The following is a 16231-nucleotide window of genomic DNA, read 5'->3' as shown; positions in this document are numbered from 1 at the left end:
TCAAATGGCTACCAGATGTTAGGCAGGAGGTGGGTTTGTCTACCGAAGAACAGTACAAGAGGCTGGGTCAGTGGCTCATGCCTGTAATCCCAGCACTTTGGGAGGCTGACGCAGAAGGATGGGTTGAATCTAGGAATTCAAAACCAGCATGGGCAACACAGTGAAAGCTCATCTCTATAAAATATTAAAAAATTAGCTGTGCATGGTGACACAACGTACTCCCAATTACTTGGAAGGCTAAGGCAGGAGGATCACTTGAGCCCAGGAATTTGAGGCTGCAGTAAACTATAATAATTCCACTGTACTCCAGCCTGGGTGACAGAGCAAGACCCTATCTCTAAATAAACTAAAAAGAAAACGTTTTAAAAATCAACTTTGTTTTAAAAAGTCCAGATGAAAGTCCAAACACTTGAGAGATAAATGTCATCTCCTGGGACTGGGAGATCCAGGAGGAAGATCCTCCCTTTCTCAGAAGCCCCATCTGGGAAAAGGTCCAATGTTCAAAGGACCAGAGGTCTGACTCACAGAGGTGGTTCTCAATCTTGCTGTGGGGTGTTCTGAGGGAAGAAAGGCTGGCACCCACCTGTATAGATGTCCATGAAGCTGTGCAGGGCCAGACAGTGGGGGTTCAGACACATCTTCACCTGTGCAGTCACTGTCTGCAGCCGGTTGGCTGTCAGCAGCCAGCACTCCTGAGGCCCAGCCAGGGAGCTGGCAACAAAACATCACCAATAAAAAACATAAAGGAAATCAAATTTTTACTCAGTTCTAGGGCTCACTGATCAACAGCAAAATCTCAAGACTTTAACGTAACAGGCAAATAACTGAATTTATTACATAATTTAGCCAATCTCGCTGAACTCCCAAACTCAAACATTATGCTGGGCAGTCCAGGTGTAAACTAAATTGTAAGCCGGTAATAACTTTCAAGCATTTCAATAGAAATGACTACTATTGATTATTATTTTACTTTCAGCAAGTGGAAAGGTAAAGCAGCCTAAAAAAAAACAAGAGAATAACATCTTCATATGTTACAGCTTTGAAGCTGTCTGAGGAAAGGCCAAGTTGGATGGGACTGTTAGAGGGCAGAGTTAAGGGTGCTTACCTTTGTTCCCCTTTGAATAATGGGCTGCTACAGAGAAGGCACTGCGTGGATGGAGATTCATAATAATTCGACCAAGAAGTCTGCTGAATGGTGACTGTCTCCTCACTCACGTTGGACAGGATAAGTCGGGAGCTGTTGAGTTCATGAATCAAGGCGAAGACCTCAGCCAGCTCTGACTCGTTCTCGGGAATCTGCAAGACTTTGCGCAGCAGCTGCAGCGTGGACTGACGCTGGATCTCCTTCTGGGCCACATTCAGGGGCTCTGTGGCATTCAGCACATCTGGGAGTGGTGAGCTTGCCTCCTGGGAAGAGAGGAGGTCTATCACCAAGCACCCAGGGCAGAAAGAGCCAGCCATAGGCTCAAACAATGAAAGTCTGGGCGGGGTGGGGGGAGGTCCCATGACAGAGACAAGAAACCCAGGTTCCTGACCAACTCAGCTAATAAATCACTGTGTGACTAAAGGCTGTGCATAGTTTGCTCAGTTTTTCTAGGGCTTAGTTTCTTAATAGGTTGAGCATCCCTAACCTGAAATTATAAAATTTCAAATGCTCCCCAAATCTGCAATTTTCTCAGCACCAACAAATACGACACTCTAGGGCAGTGGTTCTCAACTTTCCTAATGTTGCAATGTATTTTCATTGTTACAAAGGGGTTGTGACCCACAGGTTGAGAACCACTGCTCTAGGGAAATGGTCATTGGAGTAGTTCAGATTTGGGATTTTTGGTTTAGGGATGCTTAATTAGTATGTATTCTGCAAATATTCCAAAATGTGAAAAAAATCCAAAATCCCAAACATTTCTGGTCTTAAGCATTTTAGATAAGGGATACTTGACTTGTATCAGTAAAATGTGAGAATAATATCCATCTCCTGGTAATAGATTCAACAGTCAGCTCCCATTCACTTGAGATCTGTAGGATAACAGACCAGGGTTGTAATTCTGAATATGCAACTTAAAAGCTGTCTGTGTGAGATCCCAGACAATTTACCTAATCTTTCTGCATCTCAATATTCTCATCTGTGAAATGGGGCATAAAATTATTAGTGATTTCCAAAAACTGTTGTACAGATTAAATGAGATACTTCGAGTAAAACATTTTGCAGAGTGTTTGTGATGCAATGAAAAACTCTACAAAGAGTAGTTTTGATACATAAACAAGTATGTGCACTGCTTAACATTTGTCTTTCTTTTTTTTTTTTTCATAGAGTCTCACTATGTTGCCCTCAGTAGAGTGCCATGGCGTCACAGCTCACAACAACCTCAAACTCTTGGGCTTAAGAGATTCTCTTGCCTTAGCCTCCCAAGTAGCTGGGACTATAGGCGCCCTCCACAATGCCCAGCTTTTTGTTGCAGTTGTCATGTTGTTTAGCTGGCTTGGGCTGGGTTCGAATCTGCCAGCCTCTGTGTATGTGACTGCTGCCATAACCACCGTGCCACGGGTGCTGAGCCTTGTCTTTAATTCTTCAGGATATAAGGGTATCTATCTAGCACACTGGTCAGAGACTTCCAGGAACAATGTTCTCAAATACTCATTAAGAACACATCCTTCTCAAGGGAGTGTCTCTTCAATGGAGATGCCTTCCTGATCCTTTTTACCAAGACAGCATGAATCACCTCCTCCTTTGTATTCCCTAAAAGCACAACTTTCCTGCAGAATGCATCATCTTACAACTGTCTTTAGTGAGGATAGAGTCCCTGTTTATTTACTGATTCCCACAACGAGCATGAGGCCAGAGACATACAAAAGATGCTAACTCATATTTGCCAGATATGCATGTATCATTGCTTTGTAGAAGTTAATTGCTTAACGCTACAGTTTGGATGTATCTGCTCCAAATCTCATGCTGAAATTTGGTCCTCAATGTTGGTGGTAGGGCCTAATGGGAGTTGTTTGGGTCAGATTCCCTCAGAAATAAATTAATGCCTTGGTCAGAGGGGAGGGAGTTCTCTATTAATTTTACAGGTCCTGATCTCACAGGAAGTTAAAGAAGCAGTTAGTAAAGGGTGTGATCAATGCTGTGGAAAGAGGACTACCTAAAAACTCATGGAAAATCCAGGAAGAAAGCTCATTTCCTACAGAGGGCTTCCAGCAGAACATTTCTAAAGGAAGCTATCAACCTATTTTGCATGCAATTTCAGGGGTTTATAGACTCCATGAAGCTCAATTTTGACTCTTTAGGGCTTCTGGCTGTGAGAGTAAAATGCCCAGATCTAATCTGCCTTGTCCACTTTCTTTTACTAATGATGAAACTAAAGTTCAGGAGAAGGAAGCTTCCAGCTTCTCAGGGTCACTCCAGCCAGGTCTCTCAATTCCCAATGTTTTCTTCACTAAACGATTAGTGCCACATACTTTCTCTCAAGGACCATAAGCACTGACCTGGAGAACAGGGGACGAGATTTGTCACCAGAAAGACTCCTCTTCATATGCAAAGAAAGAGCTTAAAAGCAGTTCTCCCCATCTTTTTAGTCCTGTCCACTCCCAAACCCCTATAAACCTTACTCCAGAAATAAGCTTTCTCTAGGCCTTTCCCTGGTTCAAGGATATCGCGATTTCACTGCCTAAAGAACAAAGTGCCCAGTCTGGCATTCAAGACCATCCAATAATATGGTCCCAACATACTTTTCAGGTCTTATTTTCCTTACCACTACTCCACACAAACCTTTCTCCTCCATCCAAATGGAATACTCTTCACTTTTGCTCATGCTTGTCCTTGAGTACAGCATGCCTTCCCCTGCCATTCAAATCCTTCCCATTCATGACGGTCCAATTTAGATGTGAGTGGTTTGGCTTCTTCTCAGATCCTGATCTGTTCTGTGTCCCAACCCCTCTCTCCACAAGGCAGATCAGTGACATTTCTCTTCTTACCCTCATTTTAGTCTTTTCATTTGCTGACTCAAATGCTGTCTGTGCACTTTAAAATACTCATGTGTGGAAATTCTGAGGACCTCTGAAAATGTCCTTTTTTCCTGGTTCTAATAATAATTTTTAAAAAAGAGCCCAAAGGAACGTATCCATGTAGTTTGGTCCAACTCCAGAGAGCAGGTTTACCAAGACTGCTAGAAGTAATGCTTTGTGATTAGCCAAAAGCTTTTCAGGGAACCTGAGAGTAGTGATCTAATCCACAGTCTTGGGGTTGGCATTGTCTATCAATTTACCCAAAGAATAAATCAATTTACAGGTCCTGAGCCAGGCCTCAGAGCTAAGAGGATATAACCCTTTCACCCCTCTCTCTTTTTTTTGAATCCTACTGAAGGCCTGTGCCTTATAAATTCTTGGATCTTAGAGTTAAACCTCCTCCCTTGGCAAGGGCAACAAAGAGGCCCAGAGAGAGAAAGATACTTGGCCCCTGGTTCCAGTTTTGATAGTCTAAATATTATCCTATATTTCAAAATCTTTTTATTTTTACTAAAACAGGTTTACTAACGTAGTCCGGCTCCAGGTAGAGGGATGTGTTTGGAGAAAGAACTCACAATAGCCTTCGTGGTTTTCTCAGTTCGGTCTTTGGCAAGGTTAAAACCACAGCTGGGGCAGATCCGAGGTTTGTGCCGGTTGGTGTAGACATAGCTACAAGAGGGATTCTTGCACTTTCCCCGGCCTCTTGATGTAGCCAGGCCCAAATCCTAAAAAAGCAAGACCACTGTTCAACTGTACACCTGTACAGAGTCCAGAACCAAGATGAGCAGCTGCCAAAAAGTCAGAAAAGAGAGTGGCAATCGCAAACCAGACTGATTTCTAAACAGTCTTGAAGTAACATCCCTTTTCTGCAGTTAACCCTTTTCAATTTAATACAAGCTGTATAATCTCAGCAAATCCTTATCTGTGAAATAAGAGAAGTGACTCTTTAATGGTCAGGAATTCAAACACCTTCAGGGTGCAAAGTAGTTGATAAAATAAAGCAGGTCTATTTGAATAAGGAGCTGCTAGATACCACAGTGAACTAAAGATTTTAAGACCTGCCTACAGAAAAACTGACTTCTGAACTATTTAAGGTCAACACTCTAGCATCTAAGCTCCTATGATAAATTACTATCTAATCAACCAGATAGAGGGCCTGGGAAGTTCCCACAATATGGTATATCTAGTGGTCTCCTGTAACCAAAAAAGAGTGGAGTGAGAGAATGTAGGGCATGGAGAAGATAGTGATTATAATTAGGTCACTGGAAAAAGAAACCGGAGTAAATAAATCCCCAGGATAAGAGGTACATCCTCTTTAAGGATCAGGCCAGGCTAGGCATTATTAATCTACCCTACTATGCTATCTTGTTCACTATTGAATCCCCCACACAAAGCCTGGCACATGACAGGTACTCTATAAATACTTTTTGAATGCATAAATGAACCTTCCTGAACCTGTCTGCTAGGAGATAAAATTTTTTTAAAAATCTAGCTACTCTCTCAAAATCTGTTCATCTTAATCAAATCAGCCAGAGAAGCTGCTGAATCATATTTGGCTGGCTGATAATTTAAAGATCAACAGAGTTAAAGAGGATGTTAAGAGTGACAGAAGCCCCCCAAATATCCAAACCAATGCTACATTTCATGGCTGATGAAAGAGAAGATCAGAGAAGGAAAGAGCCCTGCCTGGGGGCATACAGCATGCTGGTGGAAAAGACAAGCCTACTTTTGGACTTCTGCTGTCTAGCATTTAAATTCCATTGCTCCATGCTGCTTAACCCTGCAAAAGGGTGATTCTCAAAGTCATTGATTGTGATGATTAATGTGTGCTATATTAAAAGTAAGGGGGGGTATGAAAACCCTTGAGGGAAATGCTAGGCTGAACAAATAAGTTGCTTTGCTAAAGCACTTCTTTCTCAAACCATTTAATATACTAGTGTTACTAACATAATAGCTCATGCCTGTAATCTCGGTTAAAACTGATGCAGAAGGATTACTAGGGCCCAGGAAATCAAGATCAGCCTAAGAAATACAGCAAGATCCTGTCTCCAAAAATCCCCAAACAACAAAAAGAAAATGAAATAAAACACTAATACTGAATGTGACTCTGTTTTAGGAAAGAAAATGCAACATTGTCTAAACTTATCCTTGAAATACATTTTCCGGGTCAAAATGTTCAAAATGTTGAATGCTAACCCTGGACTGAATTTTCATTTCTGACACAATAAAAATATACTAATCTTAGCTGGCCTATACTTTACAGATCTCATCTAGAAAAAGAAAAAAAATCAAAACTACTTAGAAGATTTGCCCAGTAGCTATCCTTTATATCAGGTATGGGATCTTCAGTATCAACAATCTATACTTAACCCAACTCTCACACCCAGCAACCTCTACTCCCCGTCTCCCCTCAGCCTTCTACTCACTCTCAACCACAAAATCAAAACCACCTCCTTGTCAACCCATCACCTGGCTGCACACTTACCAGTGTGACAGTGCAGCTGTACTTATATGGAGGAAACATGTCAGGCTTGACCTCTACAACTTTCACCTGAGGTGTCTTGTTGGATGGGCCACTTGGTAGCTGTGGATCAGAACAAGTTATTTAGTTCTTTGTAGTTAGTGATTTGTCAGCCAAACTTTGGAGGTCCTGTGTCCTGATGCAACTTGAGGAAAGAATGTCCTGACAATCTGTAATGCTATGCTCTAAATAAGCCCTCTGGACTGCCAGTTGGCAGTCATCAACCCACCAAAGTCTGACTGTCAGTCAAGTCCAGGACTTAACCACACCCTTCTGTCAGCTTCTAATACTGTGTATTCAAAATGCCATGAATCATATTTAAAACTATCAAGTGATAAAAGCACAAGTTATACATACAAATACACAATTGAATAATGCTAGCATAGAAAGAAGTCTGAAACATTCACTGAAATGACACAAGGTGAGGAGGGTCATGGTCGTTTCTCTCCCTTTACCACTATGTATAAAATTTTCAAATGTTTTATAAGGAATGTATACATTACTGATACAACTAAAAAAGAAAGAGAAGAGGCCAGGCACAGTGGCTTATGCCTATAATCCTAGCACTCTGGGAGGCTGAGGTGGGAGGATCCCTAGAGCTCAGGAGTTTGAGGCCAACCTGAGCTCAATGAGACCTGTCTCCACTAAAAACAAAAAAATTGGGCGGCGCCTGTGGCTCAGCGGGTAGGGCGCCGGTCCCATATGCCGGAGGTGGCGGGTTCAAACCCAGCCCCAGCCAAATTAAAAAAAAAAAAAATTAGCTGAGCATTGCGGCGGGTACCTGTAGTCCCAGTTATGCAAGAGGCTGAGGCAGGAGGACTGCTTGAACCTATGTGTTTGAAGTTGCTGTGAGTTATGATGCCATTGCACTCTAGCACGGGCAAAAGAGTAAGATTCTGTCTTACCAAAAAAAAAAAAAAAGAAAGAAAAAGAAAGGCTGGATAATGAAAAGTTTGATACAAGAAGAAAAAAAGAAAGGAGAAAAGAGACAAAAGAGAAGAAAGAAGAAGAGGGGAGGGGAGGGGAAAAGAGCCAGGCTTGATAGCTCAGGCCTCTAATCCTAAGGCAGGAGGATGGCTTAAGGACAGGAATCCAAAACCAGCCTCAGCAACATAGCAAGACCCTGTCTCTACAAAATACAACAAAAATTTAGCTGGGTAGCACATGCCCATAATCCCAGCTACACAGGAGGCTAAGGCAAAGGGTTTGCTGGAGTCCAGGAGTTCAAGATTATAGTTATCTACTATCCCATCACTGCACTCTAGCCTAGATAACAGCAAGACCCATTCTCTAAATTTCCCGAATAAAATTTCTTTGAGACAATCTATTCTATTGTTTCAGGCTAGAATGCCATGACATCATAGCTCACAGCAACCTCTAACTCCTGGGTTCAAGCAATCCCCCTGCCTCAGCTTCCTGAGTGGCTAGGACTACAGGCACCCTTCACAACACCTGGCTAATTTTTCTATTTTAAGTAGAGATGGGGTCTTGCTCTTGCTCAGGCTGGTCTTGAGCTCAAACAATCCTCCCTCCTCTGCCTCCCAGAGTGCTACAATTACAGGCTTACTGTGAGCCACTGCACACAGTCTAAATAAATAAATTTTAAAAAATTTAAAAAGGAAAGAAAGCATTATAAATGTAAACTATTCTATAACAGTAAATTTAAGTTGGTTTCAGAATGTAAGATTTCGTGTACCTGTTAATTCGTGTATACTTGCGAAAGAGGTATGGCTTTTTAACAAACACCCAATGTTACCAATCAAAAGGAAAATATTACTGAGAAGTCTTGGGGTTTACCCAACTGACAGAGTGCACATGAAGGGAATCTAGGGGCTAGAAATCTATAAAACTAACGAAGCTGACTACACCAAAGAATCACGTAACACCCAAAGCTGCTACCACATCTGGGTGGCAAACAAAACTGCTCTCAAAGTAAAAGCCAGTTGGATTCTTGGCAGGGCAAATTTAGAACTGCCAAAGAAAGGAAATTACCTGACAAAAACACATGGCAAAGGATATAGCAGATCCATTTTCCTATTCCAACTTGTTTCATGTAGGAAAGTTTTCAAACTATGGGCTCCCATCAACAGACTGATCATGAAATTAGTTTAATAGGTTGAAATCAGCATTTTGCAAATAGAAAATGGGAACTACCAAAGTAACTACATATAAGGGCACAACTCCATTAAATTTTTAATATGTATTGTTTACTAGGCTGTGATACAAAAATGTGCTTGTTACTGAGGGTTATGTTCAAAAATGTTCGAAAATGTTGACATGGGAATTTTAATACAACTACTCCTGGACACATGGCGGGAAAGCTAAAACAAAATCTTATAAATAAATGTGCTTGAACACGTGGAATTTTAGTACCTGGAAAATATTTAATAGCTATATTGTTAAATCAAATGAAAAATACAGGCCATGAACTGGTATATGGAGTAAGAACCACATTTTTAGTTTAAAAAATTGTATTAAGGCTTGGCGCCTGTGGCGCAGCAGCTAGGGCACCAGCCACATACACTGGACCTGGTGGGTTCGTATCCAGCCCGGGCCTGCCAAACAATGACTGCAACCAAAAAATAGCTGGTGGGTGCCAGCTACTTGGGAGACTGAAGCAAGAGAATCACTTAAGCCCAAGGGTTTGAGGTTGCTGTGAGCTATGATGCCACATCACTCTACCAAGGGCAACATAGTGAGACTGTCTCAACAAAATAAAAATAAAAAATTATATTAATAAGTAAACACAGGCGTGGTGCTTGTAGCTCAGGGCTGGGGCACCAGTCACATATGCCAGGGCTGGCGGGTTCGAACTCAGCCCAGGCCTGCCAAACAATGACAACTGCAACCAAAAAATAGCCGGGCATTGTGGCAGGCGCCTGTAGTCCCAACTTCTTGGGAGGCTGAGGCAAGAGAATCACTTAAGCCCAAGAGTTTGAGGTTGCTATAAGCTATGATGCCACAGCACTCTACCAAGGGTGACACAGTGAGAAAAAAACAGTAAACACAAATTCAGAAAAAGATCTGCAAGCTAAAAAGACTACATGCCAGATTGTCAATGTTAGTTCTGGGTGGCAGGATCACAAGGGACTTGTTTTCTTTCTCCTTTACCTAAATTTTCTGTATTTTCTACAACAATTGCATATTCATTTTTTAAAAAGAGGCTACAGAGACATGGCAACTAAACACAGTATCTGCTCCTGGACTGGACCTTATACTGGAAGGGGAAAATGCTATGTAAAGAACATAACTGGGTAAAACTCATAAAACTGGAATGCAAATGGAAGATCAAAGGTGGACATAGATGTTTAAGTAAAGGAACACCTCTATTCTCAGAAAGTACACAAACACAAACTAAGGAGTAAAAGACCACGTGACTTACCCTTAAATTACGTGTATTTTGTATATATACATACACTTATAACGGAGGGGGAGCATGAACACAAATCATAAAGCAAAATGGGCTAACAATAGATGAATCTTGGTTAAAAAAGCATATGGGTGATCTTTGTACTATTATTTTTGTAACTTTTTTCTAGGTTATTTCTAAATAAAAAGTTTAAAAATATGCATTCATTTTCTAAAAAGAAATTACTTTAAACAATTTTTCATCTCTAACCAGGGCAACGGAGTCTCTGTCTCAAAACAAAAAACAAATGAACATAAAAAAGGCTCGGTGCCCGTAGCACAGTGGTTACGGCACTGGCCACATACACCAAGGCTGGCAGGTTTGAACCCAGCTTGGGCCAGCTAAACAGTAACAACCACAAAAAAAAAAAAAAAAAAAAGCCAGGCATTGTGGCAGGCACCTGTAGTCCCAGCTACTTGGGAGGCTGAGGCAAGAGAATCACTTACACCCAAGAATTGGAGGTTGCTGTGAGTTGTGATGCCACGGCACTCTACCAAGGGCAACATAGTGAGACTCTGTCTCGAAAAAAAAATAACTCTCAGAGTGTAAGAAATGGGGTCTGCCAATAGGAGTTTGCCTATGGCTTTATGTATTAAATGAAAACAGCCAGATCTCGGGCAGTGCCTGTGACTCAAGTGAGTAGGGTGCCAGCCCCATATACCAAGAGTGGTGGGTTCAAACCTGGCCCTGGCTAAACTGCAACAAAAAAATAGCCAGGCGTTGTCGCAGGCGCCTGTAGTCCCAGCTACTTGGGAGGCTGAGGCAAGTAATTTGCCTAAGCCCAAAAGCTGGAGGTTGCTGTGAGCTGTGACAGCATAGCACTCTACCAAGGGTGACAAAGTGAGACTATCTCTAAAAAAAAAAAAAAGGAAAACAAAACAGCCAGATCTCCCAACAGCTCCCCTTCTCGGTCTTACCTTTACCTCTCCAGTGCTAGATGGCTGCTGAATAGGCTGGCCCAGCTGCTTCAGCGTGCTTGGCTTTAGGCCACAAGTCCTCAGAGAGGGAGTCTTATCTAAGAGAACCAGCAGCCAAACTTGTGATTTAAGTGCATTGGGAGTCTCCCCAAGTCTCTCATTTCCATTCTCAATCCCTATTCCTACCCCCAACCCAGCAGACAGCCCCTCCTCCCAGGTCTATCCCAGCCCTTACCATTCAGGGAAAAGGCCTGCCTAGCCCTGGGCAGTCCCATGGCGTTGCCTCTCCCCACATTAACTGGAGCTGGCAGAATTGCTCTCATGGGTCTTGCTGCAGCCAGTAATGAGGGCTTGCCCCGTGCTCTGCCTTTAATCTCTGAAGCTCTGGGCCCAGAGGTGAGCAGGTCAACTCTGAAAAAAATAAGAAGGAAAATCTCAAAATTCTGGACCAAGGAAGAAGACCAAAGCACAATCTCCAAATAGCACTTTAATAGAAAAGAGTAAAATGGTTAAACCATCAAGCTTCAGACAGACTGAGCTCAAATTCAATTATTAAATAGCTATGTGGCACTGGACACTGTTAACCTCAAGTTCTAATATGTAAAACGAGTTCATTACAAAGATACAAAAGTGTAAAACAGTGCCTACGGTGTGTAGTTATAAAAACGATAGCTACAATAGTTGTAACATCTAATATGTCTCTAATTACAGCAAGCACTTCAAGTGTATTGGCTTCCCATATGAGGGCAGCTTAGAGACCCTGGAGAACAAAGTCCATGTTTTCTTCATTGTAGAAACCTCATTGAGCACAGGGCCTACAACACAGAAGGCCTCAATAAACATTTGGTAAACTGATTCATGTGTCCCAAACAAAAGGTCTAAGGTACACAGCTTCATCCTTTAAGGATATAAAACCCTTTCCAAAGTATATTGTTAATTTTTAATTTTTTTATTATTTGTTTTTTAATTGAGACAGAGTTTCACTTTGTCACCCTCAGTAGAATGCCATGGCATCATAGCTCACAGCAACCTCAAACTCTTGGGCTTAAGGCCCGGGCCAGGTTCAAACCCACCAGCCTAGGAGCATGTGGCCAGTACCCTAACCACTGAGCAACAGGCACCAGGCCTTTTTTTTTTTTTTTTTTTTTTTTTTGAGACAGAGTCTCGAGCTGTCACCCTGGGTAGAGTGCCATGATGTCATAGTTCACAGCAACCTCCAACTCTTGGGCTCCTGCGATCCTCCTGCCCCAGTTTTTCTATTTTTAGTAGAGACAGGATCTCACTTTTGCTCAAGTTGGTCTTGCACTCCTGAGCTCAAGCTATCCATGTGCCTTGGCCTCCCAGAGTGCTAGGATTACAGATGTGAGCCACTTGTTAATTTTTTAAAAAGCAAAATGTACAAGTATGTATGTTGCGCTACCATTTGTATTTAAAAAGTGGGAAAAGGCTCAGCGCCTGTAGCTCAAGTGGCTAATGCGCTAGCCATATACACCAGAGCTGGCGGGTTGGAATCCAGCCCGGGCCTGCCAAACAACAACTACAACCAAAAAATAGCCGAGCGTTGTGGTTGGCGCCTATAGTCCCTGCTACTTGGGAAGCTGAGGCAAGAGAATCACTTAAGCCCAAGAGTTGGAGGTCGCTGTGAACTGTGATGTCATAGCACTCTGTGCAGGGTGACAGCTTGAGGCTCTGTCTCAAAAAAAAAAAAAGGTGGAAAAAACATGCACATTCATTTGTATATGCTTAAAATTATTTCAAGAAACACAGAAATTTGGGAATATTGACTAAATCTGGGAAATGGAATTGGATGACTGAAGGAGGGGACAAAAAGGAGATTTTTACATATATATTCCTCATCGGTTTTGAGTTTCAACCATGTGAATACATTTCTTATTCAAAAATAACAATTTTTAAATCATAATAATACAAACCAGAAATTCTAAATCTTGGTACTAAAGGTTGAGTATCCCTTATCTAAAATGCTTGGGACCAGAGTGTTTTGGATTTCAGACTTTTTTTTTTTTTATTTTGGAATCTGAATACTTACGAAATGATCATCTCTAACCCCCAAATCCAAAATCTTCCAAATGTATTTCCTTTCAGCAATGTGTTGGTGCATTTCAGATTTCAGATTTTTAGATTAGAGATACTCAACTCATACTAATATTCTGGGCCAGATAATTCCTTGTTGTGAAGTGATTCCTGTATGGGATGTTTAACACCCCTCTAGCTCTCCATCCTCTAGATGCCAGTAGTATACCCCTCCCCTGGGGGGACACCCAAAAATGTCTCTAAACATTGTCAAACTGTTCCCTGGTGCAAATTGTTCCCAATTGAGAACCACTGATACAAACAAATAAGGGCCTTCTGTTACAAGGACACAATCACCTTGGGAAGGGCTATTCATCTTTTAAGGAGGCAAAAATAATCCAAATGTGCTGACTTTCTCCTATTGGCAAAGCACTGGGTTACATGCTTTACATATGCTTTTTAAGTCTGCACATCCAACCTGTAAGGATAAGATTTTTTAATACTCAACTCAAGATGTTTCAGGAGAGAAATGAAGTCAAGGGATATGAATTCACTATATGCCCAAGGTCAAACCAAAGCCAAGGATAGTCACAACCCAAACTAAGTTCTCTGACAACTAGGCCACTCTTTTTTTTTTTTTGAAGACAGAGTCTCATTCTGTCTCCCAGGCTAGAGTGCCCTGGTGACAACCCAGTCACAGCAACCTCCCCGGGTTCAAGGGATCCTTCTGTCTTAGCCTCCTGAGTAGCTACAACTATAGGCACTCACCACAACTCCCAACTAATTTTTCTATTTTTAGTAAAGACAGTGTCTTGATTTTGCTCAGGCTGGCCTCAAACTCCTGAGCACAAGGAATCCTCCCACCTTGGCCTCCCCGAATACAAGGATTACACTTGTAATCCAAGGTGTGAGGCACTGCACCCAGCAACCAGGCCAGAATCTTTCCATAGGGTGCTTTAATAAGGTTTCTCTTTTTAAATCCAGTATCCAGGCTTGGCAAATCATAGTTATAACACTGCCCACAGCCCGTACCAGTAAGACTACAACAACTGCTTTAGGGAGATTGACAAAAGACAAGTAATCTGACAGTGGCGCAGGGACAGCAGATTCTACAGGAAAAGGCAAATCATTACGTATCTCTAGGCCTTGGTTCTGTATCTCTAAAATAGGAGCCACTAGCTGGGCTCTGCTGCCTCTCTTGGGCAAGCTGTAAGGAATATGGGACAAAACAAGCATTTCCAAAGCTGCTATCCTAAATCCAGCCCCATAATATACAAATACATTGACTTACCCTGCAGTTTTTTTAGGAGGAGGGAGTGAAATGGAGATGCTAGTTCTCTCAGTTGGTGGTAGTATGTCTGCTCCAGGACAATCATTCTCAGTTGTCCCCAGGGTGGGCTGCACGCTTTTCACAACTGGCATCTTAGTGACTGTTGTGCCACAGTTCTCAGGAGCTTCCTTGACCAAAATATGAGCGTCAGAGATGATCACTTCTTCCCACTCCATCTCCTTACTCACTTCTCTTGGAGGAGCTACACTTAGGAGCTGGCTTACAGCTTCTGAATTCTCCAGAGTCAGTTTGGAGGTATTTTCCTTGGAGGAATTTTGCTCAGTGGTGACGGGCTGTTGACTTCTTTTAACCACAGAGCCTTTGGAAGAGACACCAGGAGCCAATTCTACTTTAACTTTGGCAGGCTTCTCCTAGAAAAATAATAATACTCTGCATGCATAAGGCATTCTGCAGTTGACAACATTCAAAAACATTCATTCATTTGATCATCTTATTAACATATGATCAACAGATAAGGAAAATGAGGTCTGAGAAAGAAGCTAACTTAAGTTCTTAAATATAAAATCAGCCTGACTCTAAGTCTTCTGACTCCAGGTTCCTTTCACTACAGTATCACATGCATGGATTAGGATAAAGCTGTTGTCCTCCTAACAAATTCCTTATTAATAGGCCTCTTCAGGTTTTAAACAAATGTTGGTATTTTTCAGTTTGATTTTTGATTGGTTATTCAAAAGTCTACTTCTCTGTATATAGAAAGAAGCTGAAATACTGCCATGTACGGACTAACAATCCTAAAATATTAACCTTCATGGTCCTTTTATGAGATTCAGTTAATCCCAACATGGTCATAATCTCACATGAATAGATTGCTTCCTAATTCCTGTGGGAAAAACCCTATCTTTTCTCCCAGATTCCTTTAGGTGAGTCTTAAGAATGACTTACACATATGCCACATACTTTGCCCTGGGTCAAATTAACTAATACATATTAATTATGTGTTCAAAAATATTCAAACTCACTAAAAGTAACAGCTTCTATCTAAGGTCTATTTTTTAGAAGTCCTTGGTATCTTAGCTTTTATTTAAACAGCACTGCTGGGGAAATATAGTATTTGTGTATACACATTCACACACACTTGAAAAAATTGTTTAAGCAGTGGTTGTCTCTAAAATAGGTTTCAAAAGGTTTTTCTCCTTCCATGTGGACTGTGAAAGGCACTATAAATTAAGACACATAATTATAAAAGCCGGTTCTGTCTAGGCTTATCTGTACTCTCAGTTATGTGGTCTTAGCTTCCACTGATTTCGCAATAGTTGTCAATAGAAGCAAGGAAGTACTTTGGGCAGCCCATTTCTTTCCTGGACAGGGTATTCCCTGTACACTGAAGAAGCTAATGTTATTTAAACTTCACTATTATCTCTCAGTCAAAATGCAAAACCCCCCATTTCCAAAGCCATCTGGGTGGTATACTTCCCCTAGTTAAGAACCAATAACAGACAACCTCTCAGAGATTGCTAGTAAAGTATTCCCAGATTCTGGGCAAGCATAGTGTCTCGTGCTTGTAATCCCAGCCCTCTGGAAGACTAAGATGGATAGACTGCTTGAGCTCAGGAGCTTGAAACAAGCCTGAGCAAGAGCAAGGTCCCATCTCCACTACAAATAGAGTAAGATTCTGTCTCCAAAAAAAAAAAAAAAAAAAGTATTTTCAGATTCTAACATACAATACCCCTTTAGAACAAGTAAGCATGGAGAAAAATTCTAAGAAAACTGCATAGAACTTACCTACTATTGGAGAGGGAAAATTCAGAAGACTAAACTTATTCCTTGAGATGAGATCTTTAAGCAAAGCAGTGCCTATTTTAGACAAAAATCACTACAGAGGCTCGGCGCTTGTAGCTTAGTGAGTAGGGGGCCAGCCACATACACCGAAGGTGGCAGGTTTAAGCCCAGCCTGGGCCTGCTAAACAACAATGACAACTGCAACCAAAAAATAGCTGGGCGTTGTGGCGGGTGCCTTTAGTCCCGGCTACTTGGGAGGCTGAGGCAAGAGAATTGCTTAA

General features: G+C 41.7%; 1 protein-coding gene across 1 annotated transcript in view; it reads right to left on the bottom strand.

Moving 5' to 3' along the window:
• Positions 1 to 16231, bottom strand: part of HMGXB3 (HMG-box containing 3) — a 68674-nt gene that overhangs the window by 22407 nt on the left and 30036 nt on the right. Inside the window, exons 7-13 of the mRNA XM_053565971.1 lie at positions 14172 to 14581; positions 11085 to 11260; positions 10850 to 10947; positions 6488 to 6586; positions 4578 to 4727; positions 1106 to 1407; positions 584 to 711 (exon numbers count right to left, since the gene is read on the bottom strand). Coding sequence (XP_053421946.1) covers positions 584 to 711; positions 1106 to 1407; positions 4578 to 4727; positions 6488 to 6586; positions 10850 to 10947; positions 11085 to 11260; positions 14172 to 14581 — 1363 coding nt within the window. The remainder of the gene's footprint in view (positions 1 to 583; positions 712 to 1105; positions 1408 to 4577; positions 4728 to 6487; positions 6587 to 10849; positions 10948 to 11084; positions 11261 to 14171; positions 14582 to 16231) is intronic.

Source organism: Nycticebus coucang, chromosome 17, assembly GCF_027406575.1.
Source record: "Nycticebus coucang isolate mNycCou1 chromosome 17, mNycCou1.pri, whole genome shotgun sequence".
In the NCBI taxonomy this organism is placed as follows: domain Eukaryota; kingdom Metazoa; phylum Chordata; class Mammalia; order Primates; family Lorisidae; genus Nycticebus; species Nycticebus coucang.
This window is presented reverse-complemented; position numbering and strand designations above follow the sequence as displayed.